At 49.9% G+C, this 26,722-nt stretch overlaps 3 protein-coding genes and 1 long non-coding RNA gene across 8 annotated transcripts in view; 3 read left to right on the top strand and 1 right to left on the bottom strand.

The window, feature by feature from the left end:
• LOC130876773 (uncharacterized) overlaps nucleotides 1-18,209 on the top strand; it is a 20,487-nt gene extending 2,278 nt beyond the window's left edge. The window contains exons 2-3 of the long non-coding RNA XR_009057356.1: nucleotides 6,455-6,552; nucleotides 18,138-18,209. This is a non-coding gene — a long non-coding RNA (uncharacterized LOC130876773). The remainder of the gene's footprint in view (nucleotides 1-6,454; nucleotides 6,553-18,137) is intronic.
• Nucleotides 3,151-19,103, bottom strand: Pld2 (phospholipase D2). Its single transcript, XM_057773377.1, has 25 exons — nucleotides 18,963-19,103; nucleotides 18,625-18,734; nucleotides 18,406-18,536; nucleotides 18,160-18,302; nucleotides 17,684-17,789; nucleotides 17,531-17,596; nucleotides 17,005-17,063; nucleotides 16,797-16,889; nucleotides 16,554-16,706; nucleotides 15,529-15,678; nucleotides 9,612-9,695; nucleotides 9,424-9,502; nucleotides 8,383-8,493; nucleotides 8,072-8,242; nucleotides 7,541-7,667; nucleotides 6,458-6,576; nucleotides 6,255-6,368; nucleotides 6,007-6,111; nucleotides 5,754-5,842; nucleotides 5,551-5,664; nucleotides 5,345-5,394; nucleotides 4,999-5,133; nucleotides 4,664-4,817; nucleotides 4,172-4,286; nucleotides 3,151-3,997 (listed from the first exon to the last, which is right to left on the bottom strand). The coding sequence occupies exons 2-25, from the start codon at nucleotides 18,731-18,733 to the stop codon at nucleotides 3,773-3,775; spliced, it is 2,802 nt and encodes a 933-aa protein (XP_057629360.1). The 5' UTR covers nucleotide 18,734; nucleotides 18,963-19,103; the 3' UTR covers nucleotides 3,151-3,772.
• On the top strand, nucleotides 14,014-14,445 carry LOC130876772 (60S ribosomal protein L34). Its single transcript, XM_057773380.1, has one exon. The coding sequence runs from the start codon at nucleotides 14,058-14,060 to the stop codon at nucleotides 14,409-14,411; it is 354 nt and encodes a 117-aa protein (XP_057629363.1). The 5' UTR covers nucleotides 14,014-14,057; the 3' UTR covers nucleotides 14,412-14,445.
• On the top strand, nucleotides 19,078-26,722 carry C7H17orf114 (chromosome 7 C17orf114 homolog). Of its 5 annotated transcripts, XR_009057353.1 has the most exons (6): nucleotides 19,445-19,631; nucleotides 19,729-19,780; nucleotides 20,096-20,150; nucleotides 21,345-21,468; nucleotides 22,696-22,803; nucleotides 26,452-26,584. XR_009057353.1 is itself a non-coding variant. In XM_057773378.1 (2 exons), the coding sequence occupies exons 1-2, from the start codon at nucleotides 19,078-19,080 to the stop codon at nucleotides 19,733-19,735; spliced, it is 561 nt and encodes a 186-aa protein (XP_057629361.1). In that variant the 3' UTR covers nucleotides 19,736-19,971. The 5 variants fall into 5 exon arrangements, 2 of the variants coding, with proteins under 2 accessions (XP_057629361.1, XP_057629362.1); XR_009057354.1 differs by lacking the exon at nucleotides 20,096-20,150 and having other exon boundaries at nucleotides 19,387-19,631; XR_009057355.1 differs by lacking the exons at nucleotides 19,729-19,780; nucleotides 20,096-20,150 and having other exon boundaries at nucleotides 19,391-19,631.

The raw sequence follows: 26,722 nt of genomic DNA, 5'->3' as shown, positions 1-26,722 counted from the left end.
TTGTTCCAGCTGTTCTGAAGTATACTCTGCTTGAAGCTCCCAGACATCTCTTCCCTGTCTGCACTTGCTTTTCTTTCCCTTGGAGTATTCTCAGACTTCCAGTTGGGCCGGCTAGTTTTATGTCAACTTGACACAAAGTAGAGCCATTTGGGAAGAGGGAAGTTCAGCTGAGCAAATGCCCCCACCAGACTGGCCGGTGAGTAAGCCTGGGAAGCGTTTTCTTGACTGATGATTGATTTAGGAAGTCCCAGCCCACTAGGAGTGGTGCCTCCTGGGCTGGGTTGTGTAAGAGCAGGTGGAGCCAGCCAGTAAGCGGCACTCCTCCGTGGCCTCTGCATCAGCGCCTACCTCCAGGCTCCAGCCCTGACTTCCCTCAGTGATGGAGTGGCGTAAGCACTGTAAACGGAAGCAGACCCTTTTCTCCCCGAGTTGCTTTGGTCGTGGTGTTTCATCACAGATAAAAACCCATGAGAGGCGCCAGGCGGTGGTGGCGCACGCCTTTAATCCCAGCACTTGGGAGGCAGAGGCAGGCGGATCTCTGTGAGTTCGAGACCAGCCTGGTCTACAGAGCTAGTTCCAGGACAGGCTCCAAAAACCACAGAGAAACCCTGTCTCGAAAAACCAAAAAAAAAAAAAAAAAAACCCATGAGAGGCCGGGCGGTGGTGGCGCATGCCTTTAATCCCAGCACTCGGGAGGCAGAGGCAGGCGGATCTCTGTGAGTTCGAGACCAGCCTGGTCTAGTTCCAGGACAGGCTCCAAAGCCACAGAGAAACCCTGTCTCGAAAACAAAACAAAACAAAACAAAAAAACAAACAAAAAACCCATGAGACACCAGCCCTTGCTGCCCTCACTGGCCTTTGCTTTGCGATCCCTGTTGGAATCGCCTCTCTGTGAACGTTCTTGTATGAAACTCTGTTACGTGTATTTGTGCGCGTGCTTAAGTGATACACTGCACGTATGGATATCAAAGGACTACCTCTGTGTGGAGGTCTTCTGCCTCGTTGGTCCTGGGGGGTCTAATTCAGATCACCAGGCAGGCCTGATGAGACAGGCATCTTGCTGGTCCTGAAGCCTTTCTTACCTGGTGCGTTTGGCTCTTGTTTTAGCTGCCTTAGGCCTTTGGTAATGAATTTTAAGTGACTCTAAGCAGAGATGATGTCGGTGTTGTCCAGCCCAGGGTCTGGCACCTTTAAATGCTTTGCAGATGCTAAGATGAATCAAGGCAACTACAGTAGTTCAAGGTCAAGACCATTGTATAGTAGGGGGAACTAAATTTGAAGTACTGCTATAGGCAAGACACTAACTTCCCTGAAACCAGTCACAATTACCTGTAAAACAGATGTTAGGAAAAACTTCTAACTCCAATGCTCTGGAGGCTGAGGCCAGAGGACTCCTGCAAATACAAGGCCAGCCTGAGCTACAGAGTGAGATCTAAGTCAGCCTGTGCTATATGAGGTCTTGCTTAAGAAACAAACAAAAACCCAAGTGTGGTTCACACCTTTAATCCCAGAACTTGGTAGGCAAAGGCAGGAGGATCCCAGCAAGTTCAGGGCCAGCCTGGTCTACACAGTGAATTTCAAGTCAGCCAGTGAGATTCTGTCCAGAATGAATTAAATAATAGAGGCACTTGGCTTATACGCAATAAATTTGTTGATGCTGGACTCATGAAGTATTTGATAAAGATAGTTAATAAACAAATGAGCAAGTCAACATCTCAGGGACGGGATAAACAGCTACCTTCGCCTCTTGAGGCCATGCAATAGATTGGGAAGGGGAGAGGGCAAGACTGGTGGCAGCCTATTCGTGTTCGTAAAGAGACAGGGTAGCTGCCTTGCTTTCCTCCCCTACACTATGTTAGCCTTCGATCAGGAACCTGGACTACAGCGGGCTTGTTCATTCCTGCAATCCCTGCCTGCAGGAGGTTGAGGCACGAGGCTCAAGGATCAGGAATTAGAGGCCAGCCTGAGTTGTACAGCAAGACCCTGTCGTAGCTGGGCATGAAGCAGAGGCAGGATTGCTGCAGCCTTGCTGGTCTTCGCAGCAAGACCCTGTCTTCAGACACTCCATGGCTAAGAACTAGAAGGCTGCTATCTGGAATAAGAAGCCAGTCTATCTCCAGGCCCAGCTTGGGGTGCTGCTGCCCCCACCTTACAGTTAAGGAATGGTCCCCCAGGGAAGGAGATATTTAAGTGCTGACAATGAGACTAATTAATGCATTGGATGCTAATTAGTACCTGGAATTTCTGTGTGTGGGAGGCGGATTTCTCGGAGATTAGTGTTTTGTTTTGTGTGTGTGCACATCTGTTTGGAGGTACACAGGTGTGTGTGTTTGTGTGTGTAGACGTGTGTGAAGGCTAGAAGTCAAGGTTAGTGGTCTTTTTGTGGGGAGAGATTCGAGAGAGGGATCTGTATAGCCCTGGCTGTCCTGGAACTCACTCTGCAGATCAGGCTAGCCTTGAACTCAGAGATCTGCCTGCTTCTGTCTCTCAAAGGTGTGAGCAAAAATTTTTTTTAGTTAATTTTTAAAATTAATCAATTTATTGTGTATGTGCACACAGGAATGCCATGGCCTGGGTGTGGAGGTCAGAGGACAGTTTTCAGGAATCTGTTCTCTCCTTCCACCATGTGGGTCTTGGGGGTCAAACTCAAGTCATCAGACTTGACAGCAAGCACCTTGAGAGAACTGAAGGACTATTCTCGAGAGGATGGCCCCACAACCCAAAGCCTTTGGCCCACATCGGTACCCACCCCCCATACACCCTCTGGGAAGCCTTCCTAAATCCTCCACCCCTCTGAGTTTCTTTGTGCTTCTGTGGTTCCCTGTGCTCAACATTTTCTAACTGCAAAATACCTCAGACATATGAAGTTATGGAATATATGTGTGTGTGCATGTATGTGCACACAGACACAGTTTGGTCCTCATCTTCCTTCAGGAATTAGGTGAATGAACTTGAGAGCTGCTGCTAAGAAGCACAGATATGCGAACAGAAGAAACAAGAATCGAGGCAGAGGCCGGGCGGTGGTGGCGCACGCCTTTAATCCCAGCACTCGGGAGGCAGAGGCAGGCGGATCTCTGTGAGTTCGAGACCAGCCTGGTCTACAAGAGCTAGTTCCAGGACAGGCTCCAAAACCACAGAGAAACCTTGTCTCGAAAAACCAAAAAAAAAAAAAAGGATCAAGGCAGAGAGGTGAGGACGAGTGACGACACTCATCACTGCTAAGAAAAGGCATGGGCCCTTTCTACACTTTTATTTATGAAATGTTTGATGAACCGATACAAAGTTAGTGTCTGTCAGCAGGCTGGCGGACTCAGTTACAGTGTTTTCCCTACCACTGTGGGTGGGGACTGCCGTTAAAAGGGGCTCCGTTCTCCCTCCATCTTGGCAGCGATGGACTGGGAGAGAGGCCCTGGGGCACATAGGGGGTTCATGGGCAGGAGGAAGAGTGAGATGAGGAAGACCCAGAACAGGAGCCCTTTTCCTGGAATAAAAGGCCTGACCTCAGGCCTCCTAGTAAGAGTTAGGCTTCTATGAGCAGTGGTTTGAACTAGGTGGTGGGAGGACCTCTCCGAATGCTCTCCTGCCTCCCCAGGCCAGGCTTGGGAGTGCTCCCTTGGGTTACTTCTCAAAGGTCCTCTGTGATTCTCTAGTATTCCTTAGAGATGTCCTCCCTAGGGATCAGAGGGCACTGCCCTTGGAACTCAGGGTTTGTGGCAAGGATCAGGCACCATGGAGCCCGGCGGCTGTGGCTGCTGCCAGGCTGAAGCCTCAGCTACGTCCATACTTCTAAAGGGATCATGCCCTCCTTGCTCCCCAGCGGGGGCAACAGAGACTCATCCTCCAGAAACTTGAGGGGAAAGTGAACTAGGTGGCCCTGGATGTGGCTGAGTTCAGACTGGGCCAAAGAAGGGCTGACCGTGGCCAAGGGCTCCACAGCCACGTACTCCCGGAGAGACCGCAGGGAACGAGTGGCATTGGACGGCAGGCAGCGGAAGATCTAGGATGGAAGGACACGGGCGCCAACTGAGATTGGCTGGACCCCTCATTCCCTACGCCACCTCTTGGCACCCCTGGACTACTGAATCCTAGTAGAAAATGTTCCCCACAGGCATCGCCTTTCTGCACAGGATAACCCGTCAACTCCTCATGCCAGACCTTCCCCAGCTTCTACCTGCTCATAGATGTTGGCATTGTTCTCGGCTGTTTCCTGCCACAGCTGGAAGAAGTCGTCACAGACGGGGTCTCGGAGATCCAGGTCTGGCCGGGTATTTGTCCCAAGAATCACACTAGGGAAGAATGGTACCAATGGGCCAAATAAGTTCCTTAAGAAACCTCAACACCTGGTACTTCCAAACAGATGTGATAAACGGTAAGAATACATGTTAGACCACCTGGTGGGGCTTTGATTGGTCTTTCTTACTTTGATGTTTTTAAAAAAACAATTACTTTAGCTGGGCATAGTAACTTTGAAGGCAGAGGCCGGAGGATCAAGAGTTCAAGGTCAGCCTATGCTACATAGCAACTTCCTGTGTATGTGTGTTCCTAATTGGTTGATACCGTAACTGGATTAGTCTGGTAAATCTGGTACCAGCTCTAGGAAACCCTCACATCTAGCTCAAAGGGCAGCCCCTCCCATCGCCCCCACATCCATCTGCACTCCTACCTGAAACAGTGCTTCCGCAAACTCAAGGCAAACCTGCCTGCCTGGTACTCCACCCCGTCCATGAGGGACGTCTCCATTTCTGTATCCTCAATCAGTATGGCTAGCTCACTGTCCCGCTTCCCCAGCAAGCTCCTGTCGTTGATGTTCGCAGAACCTGGGATGAGTTCAAGGGCACACCGTGTCTACTTGGGCCCAGGAGGGCCTCCCCAGCACCTCATCCCCTTTAGCCAAAGCACTAGCCTGAAGCCCCTCACTGTGAGCTTCACTGCAGACTCTGTGTCACCCTCTGACCCTCCCAGCCCCTCTCTTGACAGAGAACTGGGTGTAACACTGACCAATGATGACTGTCCTGTCATCTGCAATGAGCAGCTTGCTGTGGATATAGATGAGCTCAGAGATCGGGTGTCCGCCCAGCTCCCCATGTGTGCGAAGCCCACAGATGGACACGTAATCCCGCCACGCTGTCCCCACTGTACACGAGAGAGGTGGGGGAAGGGCAGCGAAGTGAGAGGCATCTGCTGTGAGTGGATGGGACTCCATCCCACCTCATCCCAGAAGTGAAAAGCCACCTGCAGGCTGAGGAGCATGCAAGAATGACAGTGTCTTTCCCCAATTCCCAGGACCCAGCTACCCAAGCTGCCTCCCTGTCAGGGGTCCAGGCCTTGAGCCCCCAGCACTCACTGGCTGCCTTGAGACGGTGTAAGATTGAATATTCCCCACGACACAGGGTCCTGAGAGGAAAGAAAGGGTGAGGGAGGCAGAGGCTGAAGGAGGAGGAAGGGAAGAGCTGAGAGAGGCAGGGAGGGGTCAGGACAGGGTGGAAAGGACACTAGTGTGACCTAGTGTGACGGGGCCATGAAGGGGGAGTCTCACTGTGGGGAAGTCACCTGTAAGTGAAGTGCAGAATGGCCTGGATCGAGTTGCCACCCCCTGTGGAGATGTCACCCTCAAAGCCAGGGAGCAAAGGCAAAAGCACGTAGACTCGGAAACACTGCCCCTGTCTGGGAGACAACAGTCAGGGGTGGGGTGATCCCCAAAACGCATCCCGTGCCTACACCTGGGCTTCCGCAATGCCCCATCTCCGCCTTACTTGTGGGCCTTCAGGATTCTGTCCACAATCTCATCGCCCACCTTGTTCAGAACGGTACGCCCATCTGAGCAGCTAATAAAGAACTGATTCTGGGGAAAGGATCAGAGAGACATCAGCATCCTGGCCTTGACCTCTGGCCCCAGTCCAAGGTCCCAGCCAGGCCAGACCTCAAAGACTGATCCTCCTGGCATCCCCAGGCCCTCTGCTGGGACATCCTTGCCATATTCTCCCTCCACTTCTGCCTCAGTCAGACCTCAATGTACAGAAAGTGCTGGCTCTCTCTGATGGTATGTAGGTAGGCATTGAGGATGGAGTTCTCCAAAGTCCCCGCTGACCATCGGTCCACAGACCTCAAGACCTATGGCATGGTGAATAGAATGTGGTATATAAGACCAGGAGAGGACAAATGGCATGGTGGGGGGTGGGAGTGGGCTCTCAGGGAGTGGGGGTGCTGCGGGCTAATGAGAGGGAGGGTAGGGGCTGGCTGATCAGGACTGTCACCTGCACAGTGGTGCACTGTCCGCCTGGGATGGTGAAAGGGAGATGGTTCGCAGTGCTGGTGGACTTGGGCAGCAGGTAGGGGTATGTGGGTATCTTGTACTTGGCCTTGGTGGTCTGCCATGAAGGGACAGCAGAGTCAGCAGAAGGTGAGAGGCTGAACCTGGCTTTTCTCTCCCTCCCTCCGGTCCCTCTGGAGTCAGCACCTTCGTGAAGTTCCAGCGCTGGATGAAGTGGCGGGCAAGGTCCCGGGCAGCTGCACCGTGTACAACCACTCCGACATCCCTCCATGGCATCCTGGGTGAGGTCTCTCTGTCAATAAAGTCTGGAAGTGCCAGGAGAGTTAAAGGAGAAGTGAGGGCTGGTGTGTTGGGGGTACTTGGAACAGGAGTGTGCTGGCTTGTCAACTTGACTCAAGCTAGAGTCATCAGAGAGGAGGGAACCTCGATTGAGATAATGCCTCTGTAAGATTGGGCAAGCCTGTAGGGCATTTTCCTATTAGTGATTGATGTGGAAGGGCCCAACCATTGTGGGTAGGACCACCTCTGGGCTGGTGGTCCTGGGTTCTTTAAGAAAGCAGGCTGAAAGCCGGGCGGTGGTGGCGCACGCCTTTAATCCCAGCACTTGGGAGGCAGAGGCAGGTGGATCTCTGTGAGTTCGAGACCAGCCTGGTCTACAAGAGCTAGTTCCAGGACAGGCTCCAAAACCACAGAGAAACTCTGTCTCGAAAAACCAAAAAAAAAAAAAAAAAAAAAAAGAAAGCAGGCTGAGCAAGCCATAGAGTGCAAGCCAGTAAGCAGCACCTCTCCATGGTCTCTGCAGTAGCTCCTGCCTCCAGGTTCCTGCCATGCTTCACTTCCTGTCCTGACTTCCTTTTTTTTTTTTTTTTTTTTAATAAATCTTTATTTATGAATAAATCTTTATTTATTCAGAAGAGGGCACCAGATCTTACTACAGATGGTTGTGAGCCACCATGTGGTTGCTGGGAATTGAACTCAGGACCTCTGGAACAGCAGGCAGTGTTCTTAACCGCTGAGCCATCTCTCCAGCCCTCCTGACTTCCTTTGATGAACAATGATGTGAAAGTGTAAGCCAAATAACTTTCCTCCCCAAGTTGCTTTTTGTCATGGGTTTCCTCACAGCAACAGTGACCCTGACTAAGACGGGACGAAAAGGGAGATGTAGAGAAGGAACCTTCCAGAGGGAAGGCCGCACTCTCCGTGACTCATTTCACCTCAGCTTCTGCCCCAGCTGTCAGTTCCTGGAGGCCTTGGGGGAGGGAGCCTCACCTTCGAAAGGCCGATCCAGCTGCACCCAGTCCTTGGTGATGAGATTGCTGTAGTCCTTTCCCAACCAGAAGAGTCGATTATGCGACAAGTCTGGGGTGGCTGCAGGGTCTGCGCCTGCTGTGGGCGTCTGTAGGAAGAATACACCACATCCAGGCAAAGTGAGGTCATGGGGCCAGGCCAAAGAGAAGACAGGTGCACTGCAGCAGAGGCTGCTCCCCTAGCCTCCCCAGTCAGCTGCAGTCCGAGTCAGACGTGTGTGTGTGTGTCCATCCCAGGCTGGCCTCAGACTTGAAATCCTCCTGCCTGACATCCCTATAATCTCAGCAATCTGGAAGCTGAGATGGGGGATGACAGATTTTGGATAGCTTGAGCTATACAGTTAGACCCTGTCCCAGAAACAACAACATAGCTTCCTGGAGTCTCTGAACGGCTGAGGAACTCTGCAGGTCTCTGCAGGTTGGCAGTGCTGGGAAGGATGTAAACATAGAGTACCTGGGCTTGGGGGAGCTCAGGACGGCCTTGGGCAATTACCTGTGAATCTGTAGATTCAGAGGGGTCCCCAAGGTCAGTCAGTCGGTACTGCACATCATCCCAGCGGCCATAGGCAAGGTCCAGCCCCCCTAAGAAAGCCACTACTTGGTCTACCACCAGGAGCTTCTCATGATGGGCCCACAGTGTCACAAGGTCAGGGTGGCGCATCACCTAGAATTGGGTGGAGGAGTAGACGGGGGAGGGTTTAGGTGAGAGGACTGGGCAGGGAAAGATGGAGGATGAGACATTTCAGGGAGAGGAAGGGCAGTGGCTGTGGTGTAGGAAGGGACTCAGGCCTGAACATCAGTCACCTTTATGTTGGGGTGCAGCAGCATCAGCACCCTCTTGCTATAGCCACTGTTGATGCCCAAGGCCAGTTCCACTTCCTTGAACAGCAGTATGGATATACGGACACCTTCTTCCTGGTAGTAAGTGGGAAAACCAAATCCTACTGCCTCTCCCCAAGTGGCCCCATCTGACTCCCACGCTCAGGATTCCTGTATGTCCCTCCGCCCTTCCTGGATGCTCTCCCTCGTGCACCCGTCATGGCGCTTGCAGCAGAAGGCTCACCCACTCATCTATCCACCCACCTTTCATAACCTAACCAGGCATCGCCCCAACCATCTACTCATCATCTTAACTCCTGTCTGCCATCGTCCTAATCACCTCCACCTTCCCACGTCATATCCTTCCATTCATCTCCCTGGTCTTTTTTATCCCTGTTTGAGACACAGACTTTAGTCCAAGCTGGTATAATATTCAGGACACAGCCAAGGCTAACCTTCCGCTCATCTCCATCTCCCAAGTGCTGGAATTACAGGGGGGTGCCACCACACCCGTTTTCTACCATCTATCCGCTCTCTCCCCATCATCCACGTGTCCTTTCTCTTGTCCACATTCACATTGACATTCACTAATGCCAGATGTGGTGGCCTGCACCTTTAATCCCAGCACTGATGAGGCAGAGGCAGGCGGATCTCCGAGTTTGCCAGCCTGGTCTATAGAGACAGTTCCAGGCCAGCCAAGGCTGTATAATGAGGCCCTGTCTTAAAAACAAAGCACTCACAAATGCTTGGTGCATTACAGGTGCCAAGCTTTTGTGCTGGGACTTAGGATGCTGCTCAGAAAAGAGACACAGCCATCTACACCAGACAGCACAAAAAGGGTCTGAGTAGTGGGAACCTAATCTATGCGAGTATCCTGAAGAGGGACCAGGAGGTGACAGCTGACAAATTGAGCCAGGAGGGGGACAGTTCCTGGTCCTGAAGCTTCAGACTCCCGACCTTCTCCTTGGAAGACTCCTACTGAAGTCCTTCCAATTAACTCCCACCCACAGCCAACCCACTCCTCACCGCCTTCCTCTTGAGCATAACGTCCAGTCTCCAGTCCTCTGAATGGGCTGGACGCTTCAGGTAAATCTCAGGACTCAACCTGAAAGTCAGGGCAGTGGGTAAGGAGCAAGCTAAGCTGAAGACAGCTCCGCCTCCCCCCAGCCCCCACCCCTCATACCCCTTTATCCCTTGCACCTGACCTCACTCACCACCAGTCCGTGATGAAAATTTCCTCCCGAGCTCGCAGGATGGCGTCTGCCACAGCAGCAAAGTAACCTGCCCCATTCACAAACCTGGGGGGGAGGCCAAGCCAAGGAGGTCAGGGGAGTCAGAAGCCAGAAAGCTCTGGAGAGTAAAGACCGGAGGATAGTCATGGGTCAGAGGTTACGGCAGGGTCAGAGTTCAGGAATGATCAGAGAGGTTAGATCGTATCGAATACATCGAGTGGGATTAATCGGTGTGATGTGCCAGAGTGAGCTAAGTAAGAATGAGAAAACACGATCAATTACAGAAACTGACCAAAGACCGCAAGGATGAATTCATCACACATTAAACAGCTCCAGCAGAACAATAGGAAGCCAATGAAAGGAAAAACAGAGAAGCTGAAGAGTGAGCAAAGAATCAGAGCTGGCAGTTCACAGCAGATACACAGTCGGTCATAGGGCAAAACACTCAGTTCCCTAATTAACGAGAAATCAGGGCAGGGTGTGGCACGCAGGCCTGTAACCCCAGGCTGAGGCCAGAGGATTACTGAGTTTGAAATGTCACATTCACAAGAAATTCAAGTTAAGGGCTGGAGAGATGGCTCAGAGGTTAAGAGCACTGGCTGCTCTTCCAGAGGTTCTGAGTTCAATTCCCAGCAACCACATGGTGGCTCACAGCCATCTGTAATGAGATCTGGCCGCAATCATATAGACAGAACACTGTATACATAATAAATAAATAAAAATCTTTTAAAAAAAAAGAAATTCAAGTTAAATAAGTAGTTCTTTTTTTTTTTTTTTTTTTTTTTTTTTGGTTTTTCGAGACAGGGTTTCTCTGTGGTTTTTTGGAGCCTGTCCTGGAACTAGCTCTTGTAGACCAGGCTGGTCTTGAACTCACAGAGATCCGCCTGCCTCTGCCTCCCGAGTGCTGGGATTAAAGGCGTGTGCCACCACCGCCCGGCCAAATAAGTAGCTCTTGAATTTACTCTGTAGACCAGGCTGGTCTTGAACTCACAGAGATCCGCCTGCCTCTGCCTCCCGAGTGCTGGGATTAAAGGCGTGTGCCACCACCGCCCGGCCAAATAAGTAGCTCTTGAATTTACTCTGTAGACCAGGCTGGCTTCCAACTCACAGACTGGGCTGCCTCTGCCTCCCAAGCGCTGGGACTAAAGGCGTGCACTGCCATGCCTGGCTTTTAAAGGAAACAGTGCCTTCTGCCAGGCATGGTGCTTCGTGTCTATAACCTCAGCTTTCAGCTCGGTAAGGCAGGAAGACCGGTCTCAACCAAACCAAACCACGAAAGACACTCATCTGTAAGTGTGAGAAGCGGTATTCTCACCGACCACAGGAACCGGTTATCAACCTTTTTGAGACAGGATCTCACTGTGGTCCAGGCCGGCCTTGAAGGTTTGACTCTCAGTTCTTTGTGCATTGCCAGTGTTCTACTGTTGAGCTACATCCAGGCAACATAAACTTCAAATTTTTTCAAATACATACTCTTTAATGCCATTAAATATATATGGGGATTTTTTGACAGGATCTCACTCTGCAGCCTGCTAGTCTGAAACCATCTATGTAGACCAGGCTAGACTTGAACTTGGAGAAACACTGCTTCTGCCTCCCTGGTGCAGGATTAAAGGTGTATGACATCATACCTAGGCTCTTTATTTAAAAAATTCTTATTTATTTATTTATTGGTTTTTTGAGACAGGGTTTCTCTGTGTAACAGTTCTAAGTGTCCTGTAACTAGCTCTTGTAGACCAGGCTGGCCTCAAACTCACAGAGATCTGCCTGTCTTTGCCTCCCGAGCTGGGATCAAAGGTGTGTGCCACCATTGCCCAGCAATAAATAAATAAATAAATAAAAATTGTTACATTGATTTATTTGGAGGGTGGGGGGGCAGGGTAAAGACCAGGGACAATTTCAGGGAGTCAGAACTCTTACACTGTGTGAATCCCAGGGATCAAACTCAGCTTGTCAAGCTTGGCAAAGTGCCTTTACCTGCTGAGTCATTTCGACAGCCAGTAACTGTATTTCTAGGAATACATATTCTAAATATTTAGGCAAAGATTATGTTTATGGGGGATGTTATCTTAAAGACAGAAAGAAAAAAATAACCTAAGTGTCCAGTCTTTTCTTTTCAAAGACTTTATTTAATTTTATGTGCACTGGTGTTTTGTTTGTATTCATGTCCATGTGGGGGGTTGGATCCCCTGGAACTGGAGTTACAGACAGTTGTGAGCTGCATGTGGGTGCTGAGAATTAACGTGGGTCCTCTGGAAGAACAGCAGTGCTCTTAACCACTGAGTCAGCTCTCCAGCCTGTAAATGTCCAGTCTTTAAATGGAAGAAAACTGAGACTAAAATAGAGTTGACAATCCATTTATGTTAAAATTAAAAGTAACATATGCACATGCGTATAAGAACACGCAGGTGATGCTAGAGAACACAAAACTGTTGCCAAGGTTACTTCTGGCAGGAGAAATGCAACTGACTGAAGGGGGGGCTACAAAACAATGGGGTGAGGCAGAGAGTGGCAATTACAACTGCATTGTGCAACTGTTTTTATTTCAAGATAGTGTCTTACCCTGACTGGTCTAGTACTGTGTAGTCCAGGCTGTCCTCAGACTTGAATCAACTCTCCTGTCTCTCTCAAATGCTGGGATTACAGGTCTCTCCCCCATCACATCTAGCTTGAATTTTTTTACTTATATATTACTGTACTTTTTCCCCTCAGTGCTGGGGACCAAGTTCAGGATCTCCTTGGTGGTAGGCAGGGGACCAAGTTCAGGATCCCCCTGGTGATAGGCAAATAGCCTCCCACTGAGCCACACCCTTTCATTTGACTCCTCAGTCCAGGAGGGTGGCCCGGAGCGCCCTTGACTCCAACTGCTTGCATGCAAATCCCAGTTCCACTGTCACTGTATGACCCTGGGTAAGTTACCCAGCGTGTTCTTGTCTCCATTCCTTCATGTATAGAACCGAGATATCAACTGTGCTTGCCTAGTAAGAGTTCAGAGGATGCAACAGGTTAATATGTGAACCATGCTTCATTCCTGGCACACAGTAAGCTCTACATAAATAGTGACTAGTACTCATGTATTAAAAATAAACCAGGGCCAGAGAAAAGGCTCAGTGGCTAACAGCACTGGCTGTTCTTCCAGAGGACCTAGGTTCGATTCTCAGCACCCACATGGCAGCTTCTAACAGTTTTTGTTTTGGTTTGGTTTTGGGTTGTTTCAAGACAGGGTTTTTCTGTGTAGCCTTGGCTATTCTGGAACTTGCTCCGTAGATCAGGGTGGCCTCGAACTCAAAGAGATCCTCCCGCCTCTGCCTGGTTTGCAACAGTGTTTACCTCCAGTACCAGGGGAATACAATGACCTCATCTGGTCTCCATGGACACCAAGCATGCATGCGGTACACAGACACACATGCAAAACACACAAAATAGAGCCCAGCACATGTCTATCATCCCAGCACTGAGGAGGCAGACAGAGGCAGATCCTGAGAGTTTGCTTGCTAACCATTACAGTTAAATTAGTAAGTTCTAGGTTCAGTTTTTTCCAAAAAAAAAAAAAAAAAAAAAAAAAATGAAGTGATTGGAGTTGGAGAGAGATCTCAGCTAAGAGTGTTTACTGCTCTTGCAAAGGACCCAGGTTTGGTTCCCAGCACCCACCCACATGGCAGTTCACAACCATCTGTAACTCCAGTTCCAAGGGATCTGACACCTCTCTTTCTGGCACCATTGGACACCAAGCACACACATGGTGTGCATACATACATGCAGATAAAACATTCACACACATAAAAATAAGCAAATAAACAAACAAGTAAAAACTAAGGTCATGAGTAACTCAGGAAAATCTCAGCTTTTCTTGGCCTTCACATGCACACACACACACACACACACACACACACACGTTCAAGCACACCTGCACACACTAACATGTACACCATACACAAAAACAATAAAAGGAGAAGGAAACAGTGCTGGGCTCGATGGTTTAAGGGGCTTGCTGTGTGAGCATGATGAGCTGAGCTCAGGTCTTCAGCACCAAAATAAGAAAGCCAGGCAGAGCAGCACATGCCCATACGTCCAGTGCCAGGGCAGGGCTAGAGTGGCAGATCTCACGGCTTGCTGCCCAGCCAGGCTAGCCAAATCGGTAAGCTCCAGACACCGTCTCAAAATTAAAATGGAGGTGCTTGAGACACGTGCAATGGTTAAAAGCCCTTGTTCTTGCAGAAGACCCAAATTCAATTCCCAGCACCCATATGGTGGCTCACAGCCTTCCATAACTCCAGACCCAGGGGATCCAATGCTTTCTTCTGACCTGTAGGACATTGCATGCCTGTGGTGCCCAGCTACACATGCACATAAAATAGTAAATGTTTTTAAAATGGAAATTGAGCCTTCCTTTTCCTCTTCCGGGGACGGTGCTCAGAGGCACTCAGAATGGTCCAGCGTTTGACATACCGTCGTAGGCTCTCCTACAACACAGCCTCCAACAAAACTAGGCTGTCTCGAACTCCTGGCAACAGGATTGTTTACCTTTACACCAAGAAGGTTGGAAAAGCACCTAAATCAGCATGCGGTGTGTGCCCGGGCCGACTCCGAGGGGTTCGTGCTGTGAGACCAAAAGTCCTCATGAGATTGTCTAAGACAAAGAAGCATGTCAGCCGGGCCTATGGTGGCTCCATGTGTGCCAAGTGTGTCCGTGACAGGATCAAGCGGGCTTTCCTTATTGAGGAGCAGAAAATTGTTGTGAAAGTGTTGAAGGCACAAGCGCAGAGTCAGAAAGCGAAATAAATGTGCGGCTTTTTTAATAAAAGGTCAAGGCTTGGTCAAAAAAAAAAAAATAAAAAAAAAAAAAATAAAATGGAAATTGATAGAGGATGACACCGACGGCCAATCTCTGATTTTTACACACACACACACACCTGGACACACACACATACAAGTGCATACACACACGCATACACACACACACCTGGACACACACACACAAGTGCATACACACACACAAGTGCACACACAAGTAGCTTTATCTTAGTGGTAGAATGCTTGCCTAGCACTTATGGAATCCCAGGTTTAATCCCCAATGCTGCAAAAGTAAGGCAATAAATAAAAAAAATTAATCTCAGCACCACTGCTAAGAAAAATTTCCTCTCATGCCCATTTTGCCTATGAAGAAGGTCAATCAACCTCCTGGCTCAGCATGCTAGATTCTGCGAGATCTGGGGCCACGGACTCACAGAACCCTCAGCGCTATGCCTTCCCTATGCCTCTGGAAGCCTGTCCTGACATCCTCCCTGGGACAGTGCTCCCCTCTGTGCGCCTGTCCATACATCTACCACCCCGTGGTGAGTTTACATAGTTATACAATTACATCACCTCCTCCCCTAAAACCGGAGAGGCCTGTGTCTTATTGCCCTACCGGGTGGAGCACATAGCAAGCGCTTAATATTTAAATGCTTATTAAGTATTTAAGGAATAGAACAAATTAAACAGATTTGGGAGCTCCCTGTGGTTAAAATGCTCATAAGAATCAGGGAGGTAAGAGGACAAAGGAGATGGCCAAGTTAGAAGATCACGAGAGAGCAGACAAATCAATGTTGTTAAGGAGGTTAAGGGGGCCGGGTGGTGGTGGACGCCTTTAATCCCAGCACTTGGGACGCAGAGGCAGGTGGATCTCTATGAGTTCAGGGCCATCCTGGTTTACAGAGTGAGTTCTAGGACAGGATCCAAAGCTACACAGAGAAACCTTGTCTTGAAAAAAAACACTAGAGGTAAAGCAGTCAGAGAGATGAGAGATATAAAAGTATGGACATGAGGTCAGAGGAGATAAGAGGGAGGATCATGAACTCAGAGAATAGCAAAGGCGGAAAGAAAGCTACATAGCTCAGAAAGGACACCAGGGTCTCACCACCGAGCCAAGGTGCCGGGCCGGGGCGGGGCATAGCTGTCATGTCGATGTAGCTGTAGGAAATCTCTGCCTGGACCCTGTGCCAGCTCCGTGATCTCCTGGCCCCACCACCGTGCCTGCCGGTAGCTGCCGCATTTGAGTATCAGGGACCTGCACAGAAAAAAGACGCTTTACCACTAATCCTCTCCTTCAGCCTACAGTCTTGCCCAGAGACACCTCTCCCCCTTGGCTGCTACCGTCTCTTTATTCCCCCAGGAGCCCCTAAACTGGAGTCCACAGACATACTGAACCCAACTCCTATGTGGGTTTCCAGAGACCAGCACTGTATCAGACACTCATTTGACAATAGCATTGTTGAATGTGCAAATGGAGTTTAGCTTCCTTTCCTCCCTCCTTCCCTCTCTCCCTTTTCTTAAGTCAGAGTTTCACTACAGAGCTCTACAGAGCCAATCCTCCCAGCTTAGCCTCCCAAGGGCTGGGATTACAGGTTCCATTACCATGCAGACTTTTTTAAAAAAAGTTTTCGTTTGGCAGTGGTGGCACACACCTTTAATCCCAGCACTTGGGAGGCAGAGGCAGGTGGATCTCTGTGAGTTCGAGGCCAGCCTGGTCTACAGAGCTAGTTCCAGGACAGACAGGCACCAAAGCTACAGAGAAACCCTGTCTCAAAAACAAAACAAAACAAAAAACAAACAAGTTTTTAGTGTGCATGTGCACATGTGTGTAAAGATGCCCACAGAATCCAGAAGAAGGCATTAGCCTCCCTGGAGCTGGAGTTACTGGTGGGCATAAGCCGCCCTGCATGGGTGCAAGGAACAGAACTTGGGGCCTCTGCAAGAGCACCACCCACTCCTCTGTCTCCAGCCTCCACCCTCTCTCCATTTATTCCAATCCCCTGCACCACAGGCCCTAAATACATGGACAGACTAGTTCTCTGTGTCAAAGCTCTGGCTGGACCAAGGACTGAAGAGCCCCCCCCCAACTCCAGCTCAACTCCCCTCAGGGCCACACCAGGGAGGCCTTACCTGTGGGAGGTGTCGATCCTCACCCCATACCGCGCCTCTGTGCTCCTTTTCCCCACCTGCACCTCAAAGCCAGGGTCGAAAAGCTGAACAAAGGAGATGGTGCCGGTCTCCAGGCGCATGTACAACAGGAAAGAGTCCTTCACCACCAGCCACCTGGAGGGGCGGGGCTGCGTCTACCGTCCAGGTCCTCCAGATCTCCCTCTTTACCTGCCCCACTGATCCCTGCTCAGCCCCAGTCCTTACCTCTTGGACCATCGATAACAAACTTGGTCCCGGCCACAGCAGGTGAAGCCAGGAACTCGATGCCCACCTGAGCGCTTCCGGATCACCCCTTCCCTGCGGGGACAATCAGGAGAGTTGGGGACTCTAGGCATGTGTACCACATGTTTTTCAAGCAGGGAGATGGGGAGTGGGGCCTGCAGAAGGCTGGGAGAGGGGTTTCCACACTCACAGTCCTTTGGAGCCGAGGTCTGGGATAAAGGAGAGTTGACTGACTTCTAAAAATTCTGTCTGCAGAGGAAGAAATAAGCTCAGGGGGACACTTGGCTTTCAGCCCCTCAGCCCTACTAATTCTGCCCCTTTGTTCCCTGAGGATTTCATGATCCTCATAGAAAGAAAGAAAGAAAGAAAGAAAGAAAGAAAGAAAGAAAGAAAGAAAGAGAGAGAGAGAGAGAGAGAGAGAGAAAGAGAATAAAGGAAGGAAGGAAGGAAGGAAGGAAGGAAGGAAGGAAGGAAGGAAGGAGAATGAAAGAAAGTCAGCCCCAGGCATCCTAGGACATGATGGCACAGGCCTTTACTCCCAGCACTCGGGAAGCAGAAGCAGGTAAATCCCTGGCACTTCAAGGCCAGCCTGGTCTATAGGGTTAGTTCTAGCTTAGCCAGGGTTACACAGTAAGACCCTATCAATAAAGGGGGGGGGTGGAGAGAGAAGAGAGACAGACACACCCAGGCATCTAGACCCTGCACCCTGGACTTACCATGGCATGGTAATTTCGATAGAAAGACATGGTCAGGAGGCGGTTGAGGTAATTTTCCAGGTATTTCTGAACGGGGTTGGGAAAGAAGCAGATGTAAGGCAGAGCCTTGTGCATACTCCACACCTTGCTATAGGACCTGGTGTTTGGTCATACCTGCTTGCTGGCTGTGTGTCTGGTGGAGCCCTCAGAACCTCCTCGGGGTAGGGAGGGAATGTCCTCATTGGCGGCCTCTCGGGCTGGAGAATAGGCCACAGCGAAGCTATGGAGGAGATGATGGAAGGCTCAGGGAAGAGCTGGCAGGCTAGATCCCTGAAACACTGGAGCCGGCCTTGGAGTGGGAGAAAGACTGGCAAAAGAAAGGGTCTCTCTGTCCTGGGAATGGAGACAAGTGGGGTGGGGTGTTGCCAAGGACATTTTGGGCATCCAGCCTGGCTGAAATGTTGGCGCAGTACGATGGACAAAGAGAACCAGCAGGGAAAGTTTCCTGGGAACTAGGGTCCAGCACAGAGCTAGGGGAGGAAAGGTTACGGTAGGTGGTAGGTTGGGGTTGAGACAGGCACAGGAATGAAGGCTGCCAGGGGGTAACAACTATGTTTGCCTTTCACAGAAAGCCATCAAGTCCCACTCACCGAGCCAGAGGGAGCAGACTCATCAAGACTTTGTGTCTCTGGAGGTCCCGATGGAGTTCCTGAAAATGTCGGAATTTCTTCTTGGTTGTCCAGCTAAAGTCACCATGAGTCAGGCGGACAGAATATAGAGTACAGGTTCCCACCTGGGGGTATGAAAATCCGAAAGTCATGTCCTCCAGGTCTTCCGGTCCAATCCACTCTGGCCAGGCCGCTCTCTCCCACCCTCCCTAGTATCAGCCCAACCACCTTGGATCCACTGGTGTATCTTTCAGTGCCCACCACCTGGGCTGTAACCGGGACCCCAGGGGCGAACACCAAGGGGTGCACTTTCAGAGGCTGAAGGTCGTAGATGGCCAGAAAGGGATGCATTCGATCAGCTGGGAGGAAAGAAAAGCCCAAGGTTGTAGCCTTCAGGAGGCCCCAGGTCCCGATCCTCCCCTCCGTGGGGGCCATCTCCTTCTGTACCTGGATCCTCTCCCTCCCGCAGAGTGTCAACCTCATCTGGCTCCATGTGCAACTGGCTGGAGTCCAGGTAGTCCCCGTAAGGGAAGAGGTTCTCCTGGGTTGCAGTCATTCTAGGAATAGGAGGAAGCCTCAGGAAGGAACTCGCCCATACAGAAACACCCCTTCCCGTCCTAACGCCCCCAGTCCTCACCCATTTCATTCAGCAGATTCCCAACTTCTATAGCTACAGACCGACGCCCCTCTAGCCTCCACTCCCTGCAACCCCCGTCCTTCCCGCAGTCCTTCAACCAGAGCCCAGCAGCCCCGCCTCTCATCTGTATCCAGGGTTCAAGAAGCACCTAGCCAAGCTGGGATGGCCTCGAACTGGGGTGAGGTAAATCCAAGGGAGGAATCCCGGTGACAGCGAGGCTCGAAGTCAGCGCAGACGGACTGGAAGCGAGGGTCCCGGCGGGAATGAGGAAGTTACGACGCGCTCCCCGCCCAGGAGAGAAATCCCGAAATCTGGGTGTGCGTCTGAGTCAGAAGGCCAGAGCAGATCCAGCCGGACCCCGAACCCGATCTCAGCGGAGCCACGTCCCCGGCCCCTCACCCTGGCTGCGGGCGCCGGCACCCGCGCGGGTTCGCAGGCACGGGGAGCAGAACACAGCGAGGAAGCCCACACCCCAGAGGGCCGGGGCGGGACCGGGGCTCAGCGCCTGCCCTCGGGGGCGGGACGGCCCCCCCGGCCTCACCCCCGCGGGTGTCGCGTCAGCCGCGTCCCGCCCCTGCCACCCTCTGCCCGCCCACTCCCGGGCCGCCCACTCCCCGGGGCCGTCCACTCCCTCTGGATGCCCTCGGGGCACCTGGCTGGCAAGGTCCAGCTCCCCGAGTGTGCGACCCACCCCGCGCACATTCCTCTACTGCGCGCGCGCGCGGGTAGTGTGGTCTCCAGCGAAGCCTGGAATCAGGGCGGAACCAGCCGGTGTCCCCTTGCTGAGGCCGGTACAGAGAGCATTTGTTGATGGGAGGTAATAAGAGAATTAAAAACCAGAAGAATGGTGACGACAAGTTCGTTGCTGTGTGAGAGATCACATTCTTTATTCGCAAACGTTTATTGCTCTGTAGGGATTAACCGGACACCGAAGTACAGTAAACCAGTCACAGAACCTGCTCGCCTGTAAGTGCCAGTCTAGAAAAAACATTTTTTTTTCCGATCCTAAAGGTCGTCCGTCCTTCCTTCTTTCCTTCCTTCCTCCCTCTCTTCCTTTCTCCTTCCTTTCTTCCGTCTTCTCTTCTAAGTTTCTGCTGATAAACATTTGAGTTATTTTAGGTTTTGTCCACTGGAAACGAAGCTCCCATAAACATCTATGTACCAGTCATTTTTTGTGGACTTGCGTTTTAACTTCTCTTCTGTAAATAACCAGAGTGGAATATAAATATATATCTGTAAATAACTTATACTGGGTCATATAAGTGTATATTTAACTTACAGGAGTCTGTCAAGACCTGGGCTTGGCAGTTTGTAACCCAGCAGCAAAGAGAATGTGGTAAGAGGATTGTAAAACTTGAGGGTGGAGGCCGGCTACACAGCAAAGCACTGCCAAAATAAACAAAATAAAACAAAAAACAAAACAAACAAACCCAAAAAACAAAAACAGGGGCTGGAGAGATGGCTCTGAGCTTAAGGACACTTGCTGAGGACCTGAGTTCGATTCCCAGCACCCACGTGGCTGCTCACAAAGAGATGTAACTCCGGTTTTAGGGGATCTGATGCCCTCTGCTTACCTCCATGGACACTGCACACACAAAACATGCACACACACAAAATAAAAGTAAAGAAAAAATTGAAAATAAAAAACCCGTTCTATTTTACATTTTTTTCCTGTTTGTTTTTTTTTCAAGACAAGGTTCTTTTGTTGTATTTGCTTTTGTTTTTGTTGAGACAAGGTTTCTCTGTGTATCCCTGGCTGTCCTGGACCACCAGGCTGGCCTCAAATTCAGAGAATCACCCGCCTCTGCCTCCTGAGTGTTGGGATTTAAGGTGTGTGCCATCACAGCCTGGTCTATTTTACATTTCTAAAAACCAATGAATGGTACTTCTATAGTCACCCCGTGGCATGCATAGTGCATAGCCGATGCTGTGGGTCCCTGGTGTTACCCATCCAAGTGGCGTGAAAGGTATGGCATTGCAATCGTAATAGCAAATCTCTGGCATGCCTGGCATGGTGGCATGTGCCTTTAATGGCAGCACTCAGGAGGAAGAAGCAGGCGGATCTTTGTGAGTTCGAGGCCAGCCTGGTTCCAGAACAGCCAAGGCTGTTACACAGAGAAACCCTGTCTCAAAACAAAACAAAAAAACCCAAAAATTGTACATCTCTGAATATCAACGATCTTAGTTGTATTGCACATGCTTAAGTATCTGTTTATCAAGATACTTAGAGGTGAGGTGGCTTCTTCTCGTTTCCCTTTTCATTCATTCCTGGACCCCAGCACAGGGGCAGTGGCATCCACACTCAGGACACATGTTTGTACTTCAGGTCAATGTGTTTAGAGAGCAGGAATTGCGAGTCACACTGTATTCTCAGCTGAGGCAGCTGAGGATCATTGTGAGTTTGAGGCTAGCCTGGGCTACAGAGTACGGTCCTATTTCAGAAATCCAAACAACCTCCCTCTCTGGAAACATCTTCACAGACTTGCCCCAAAGTGCTCATTCAAGCCTAATGTGTTTGTTGTTGTTGCAGCTGTTTATAGAAGATGCTCTGCAGCTGGAGATGTAGACCAGGCTGACCTGGAGTTCACAGAGAGCCACAGCCTCTGTCTTCTGGGTGCTGGGATCAATGGTGTGAGCCACCACAACAAGCTCAGGTAAGTTTTTATTTTGTGTGTATGTGTGTGTTATGATGTATGGCATGTGCGTGCAGGAACACAAGGAGGTCAGCCGAGAGCGCCAGAGGCCCTGGAATTAGAGTTATAGGGATTGGGAACAGCTGTGTGAGTGCCAGGAGTTGAACCCAGGTCTTCTGCAAGAGCAGTTAACTGCTTCTAACTGCTGAGCCATCTCTTCAGGCTCCCCAGATGTCATTATTATTATTATTATTATTTTAGCTTCTTGAGACAGGGTTTCTCTATGTAACTGCTGTGACTGTCCAGGAACTCGCTCTGTAAACCAGTCTGTCTTCAAACTCACAGAGATCTGCCTGCTTCTGCCTCCCAAATGTCCGGATTAAAGGTTTGTGCCAGCCAGGCGGTGGTGGCGCACGCCTTTAATCCAGCACTCGGGAGGCAGAGGCAGGCGGATCTCTGTGAGTTCGAGACCAGCCTGGTCTACAAGAGCTAGTTCCAGGACAGGCTCCAAAACCACAGAGAAACCCTGCCTCGAAAAACAATAAATAAATAAATAAATAAATAAATAAATAAATAAATAAATAAATGTTTGTGCCACCCCTACCCCAATTGACAATTAAGTCAGGCAGTGGTGGTGGTGGTGAATGGCTTCAATCCCAGAGGCAGAGGCAGAGGCAGGCAGAACTGTGAATTCAAGGCATATAAAGCTAGTTCTAGGACAGCTAATGCTACATAAAGAACCCCTGTGTCAAGGGAAAAAAGTGTTGATAATCAAATTATCCATCTTGACTCTAAGTCCTGTTCTGGGCAAATCACAGTGAGGAGTATTTGGAGTGGGTGGGGAGGGAGGAAAGTGGGAAGGGATGGACCAGCTTTTCCTGTATTTTGTATTATATATTTCTTCAACATATAACCAATAAGTATCTTGTCAATATAGTTAGTTGATAGATTGGCCTAAAAAAATTACCTAACCATCACAATATGGAATGTTCAGAATAAAAAAGTCCACAGAAACAAGAAGTAGATTTGTGGCTGTCAGGGGTAGAGAAAAGGAGGGATGGGGAATGACTTCTAATGAGTACAAGGGTTTCTTGAGGGTAATGGAAAATCTAAAATTAGTTGTGATAGTTATATAACTCTGTGAGTATAGCAAAAACCACCATGGAATTGTATCTTAAAAGGGTGAATTTTATGTGTGTTCTGAAGTACATTGCAATAAACTATAAACCACATAAATTGTTATTATAGATAAACCATTATGCTGAAAGACACCAGACATGAAAGAGTAATACAGTGTGATTACATTCATACAAAGTTCTGAAACCGACAGAACCAGATGATAGTAATGGAAATCAGGTAAGTAGTTGCCTGAGGCAGGGCATAGAGAAAGGGGCTTTTTATAAGGGAAATTTCTAGAGCGGTAGAAGATTTGTTCCCGGGCTGGGGAGATGATTCAATCGATACAGTACTTGGTGTACAAGCATGAGGACCTGAATTCAGAACCTCCGTCTGCACACAAAAGCCTGGGGACTGGGGAGCTGTGTCTGTGAGTGTGCATACTCACCGACCCTCACACACACAAGTCACGTGAGTGTGCATACTCACCGACCCTCACACACACAAGTTAAGTGAGTGTGCATACTCACCGACCTTCACACACACAAGTCAGGCATGGTGGCAGGAAACCCCAGCACTTCTGGGGATAGAGACAGGTGGGTCTCTAAGTTCAGTAAAGAGACCCTTCTCTCAGAAACTAAGGTGGAGGGGGCCAGTGAGAGGGCTCAAAGGGTAAAGTCACCTGCTGCCAGGCCTGACCACCTGAGTTTGACTCCTGGGACCCACGTGGTGTTAGAAGAGAACTGACTTCATCAAGTTTGACTTCTGACATTCACACTTGCTATGCCGTGGCACACTCACACACACAACATGCACACAAAATAAATTTAAAGTGTAAGTTAAAAATAAGATGGAGAATGATAAAGTTACCTGATGTTAACCTCTTCCCTCTGCATACACATGCATGCACACACCCCTCCCATACACATGCATGAGAAACATCTGAGTGCAAAACTCAATGGTGTGATATGGGTGTTCAAGATATATCTGTACTTAGTGTCTTAGTTAGGTTTCTGTTGATATGATAAAGATCAAAAGCAGCCAGGCGGGGTGGCGCAGGCCTTTAATCCCAACACTCAGGAGATAGAGGCAGGCAGATCTCTGTGAGTTCGAGGCCAACTTGGTCTACAGAGCTAGTTCCAGGAAAGTCTCCAAAGCTATAGAGAAACCCTGTCTAATCAAACAAACAAACAAACAAACAAAAAGATCAAAAGCAACTTGAGCTGGCATGGTGACACACATCTTTCATTCCAGCACTCGGGAGGCAGAGGCAGGAGGAACTTGATGTATTTAAGGCCTGCCTGGTCTACATAGTGAATTCCAGGATAGCCAGGGCTACATAGATAGACCTCATCTCAAGTTAAACAAAAAGGAACTTTCATTTGGCTCACATATCCCAGGTCATAGTCCGTCGATGGAAGCCAAGAAGTAACTCAAGGTGGGAACTGAAGCAAAGTCACAGAGGAACACTGCTACCCAGCTTGCTCCCCTGCCCTGTCTTCTACACTCCAGGACCACTTGTCGAGGCCCTCCCACATCAATCACCAACCAAGGAAATACCCCCACAGACTTGCCTACAGGCCAATCTGATGGGGAACAATTTCTCACTTGAGGTTCCTTCTTCCCAGGTGACTCTAACTTGTGACACACTGACAAAAGAATTAATGAACACATTTCGTTTCCACGAGGTTCTTTTTAGGGAGCAGCAGGAAGGTCTCACCGTGTAGCCCATGCTGGACTTGGAGGAGCATCCTCCTGCTTCAGTCTGCCAACTCAGTTACCAGAAAACAAAACCCAAGTGTGGTAGCCCTCACCTATAAAGCAGCACCTGAGAGACAGAGGCATGGGGCTGGGGAGATGGCTCAGAGGTTAAGAGCACTGGCTGCTCTTCCAGAGGTCCTGTGTTTAATTCCCAGCCACTACATGGCAGCTCACAATCATCTGTAATGAGATCTGGTGCCCTCTTCTGGCACAAAAGCAAAAGTGCAGGCAGAATACTGTATACGTACTAAAACAATAAATCTAAAAAATAAGAATAAGAAAAGAGAGACAGAGGCAGCGCAGCAGGAGTTCAAGGCTACATGCAACTCTCTCTCAGAAAACAAACAAACAAAATAACACATCACTCCTTCCCCCCTCCCCCATTGCTGGGTTTTTACTCAGTGGTCTAGCTTTCCAAGCATATATGAGACTCTGGGCTTCATCCCCAGCACTGCAAATCTTAAAAAGTAAACCAACAAAGCCCACTAGACTTCTAAGTACAGTGCAGCCAGCAGAGCTTCCCAACATTCCTCTGGCAATGATGGTGCAGCGTGCGAGCAGCTCTGCCAGGGCACTTGGTTATGGTGCTCAGGACCAGAGGTTCCAGCCTGAGTCTAGCTAAGGACATCAGTGCCGGAGTGACACACTTGCGAAGTGTGGAGTAATGTTTAATCCCAGCTGGAGTCAGATAGACTTTGAAGAGGCAGCTATCCAGCTCTGGGTCACTGCCTGGATGACTGACCTTGGGCAAGTTACCCACCTCTTAGTGACCCCCTTCCTCACCTGTAAAATCAGGATGGTAACAGCACCTCAGATCCCTGTGGCAGAGCACTCACCTCTTGTTGAGATAACCTTGGGCAACACTGTGAGATCCACACTGTAAAACAATAGCAACATGTAACAAACAGGGACAAGCCACCGGACCAGCTGGGCAGTGTAGGCCTGTGATCCTCTCACTGAGAGGCTGAGGCAGGAGAATCACCGGGGGTTCCAGGTTAGTCTGAGTCACACTGTGAGACTCTGTCTCAAAACCAAAACAAACACAAAGAGTTAGCAGACCACTTAGTGAGAACACATTTCTTTCTCTGGATAAAGTTTCTCATGCCAAAAACTTAGAATTCTTTAAATTTGTATGCCTTGGGCACTTTGAATTTGTATCCTAAAATAAAATTTAAAAGGCAAAGAAAAGGAAATAGGGAGGGTGGATAACTTAGTGATAAAGCCCCCCCCCCCAACATAACAGGAGGCCCTGGGCCGTTACCAAAAATTCAAAACAAAACAGATCCCCATTGCTGGCAGTGTCTAGCCTGACCCCAAGTTAAGAGGTGTCGCTCTACTGAATTTTCACTGTCATGGCACCCCTCTGCCTGCTCTGTCATGAAATCCCTCCCAACATCCCCTTTTTGCCTGGGGATAAAAGAGCCCCTAAATCAAGAGGGCAGCAGATATAAGTATTTGAATGGGGGTAGTCCCCCACTCTTCCTCCCCGCCTTCTTCCCTCCCTTCTATCTCCTGGCGCCTATAATCACCAGGCGGTCTGAAGCTAAGTGGTAGTTTTGCCCACGATGGGGGGACTTGAAAACCACACCCCTCTCCCTGGGGCCCTCCTGGCCCTTCCCAACGTCCCAGTCTCCAGTATTGAGATGGGTCTGAAGGGGGCTTGGTGTTTCCCATGGTGTGGGTGCCGGAGACAGCGGGGGACTGAAAGAGGGACAGGTATGGGGGTCGACGGGGGGGGGGGGAAGGGCAGCCTGGCATGAATGGGGGGGAGGGGAGATAAACCCTCAGACCAGGGAAGGGAAAGGATCCTGCTGCCTAGGTGGGCCACCTGAAGATTTTGCAGAGACTACTGCAAAATGGAAAGATGGAAGCGTGTGCTAAAAGTGTAAAAATTTCAAGATGGTGACAGCAGATCACCGCCTCAAGCACTGGGGTGCCTTTGAGCTGCAGAGGGATTTGGAGGGGTGTCTTTCTACAGCTCAGACCACATCCGGGGAATGGTGCTGCCACCAACATCCCTCACTCTCTTCTAGCGCCTTACTCTAGGGCTGTGGTGGGCGGCATAGGGGAGCTGAACCCTGACCTTCCCCCTCCAACCCTTCTTCCTCTTCTGATTTCCCCCTTTAGGCCTGGAACCTGCATCCCCTCCAGAGCCCAGCCCAGCTGTAGCCCCCATTGTGACCGGGGGACTGTCCTCCCCAGGGGCTGGTGCCTACTTAAGCCGGAAAGCTCGACTCTCCTTCCGGCACCAGCTGCATGATGTGGCATCAGCCAATGACTCTACCATCTGAAAGGGACAACGGAGGGCTGAACTTTACCCCAGGAAGTCTTAGCAACTTTCTGTCACCACATTTCTCAGGGGTCCCAAGTCTGCCATGACCTCATTAAATTTGTTCAG

The sequence above is a fragment of the Chionomys nivalis genome, chromosome 7 (assembly GCF_950005125.1).
Source record: "Chionomys nivalis chromosome 7, mChiNiv1.1, whole genome shotgun sequence".
Classification (NCBI taxonomy): Eukaryota; Metazoa; Chordata; class Mammalia; order Rodentia; family Cricetidae; genus Chionomys; species Chionomys nivalis.
This window is presented reverse-complemented; position numbering and strand designations above follow the sequence as displayed.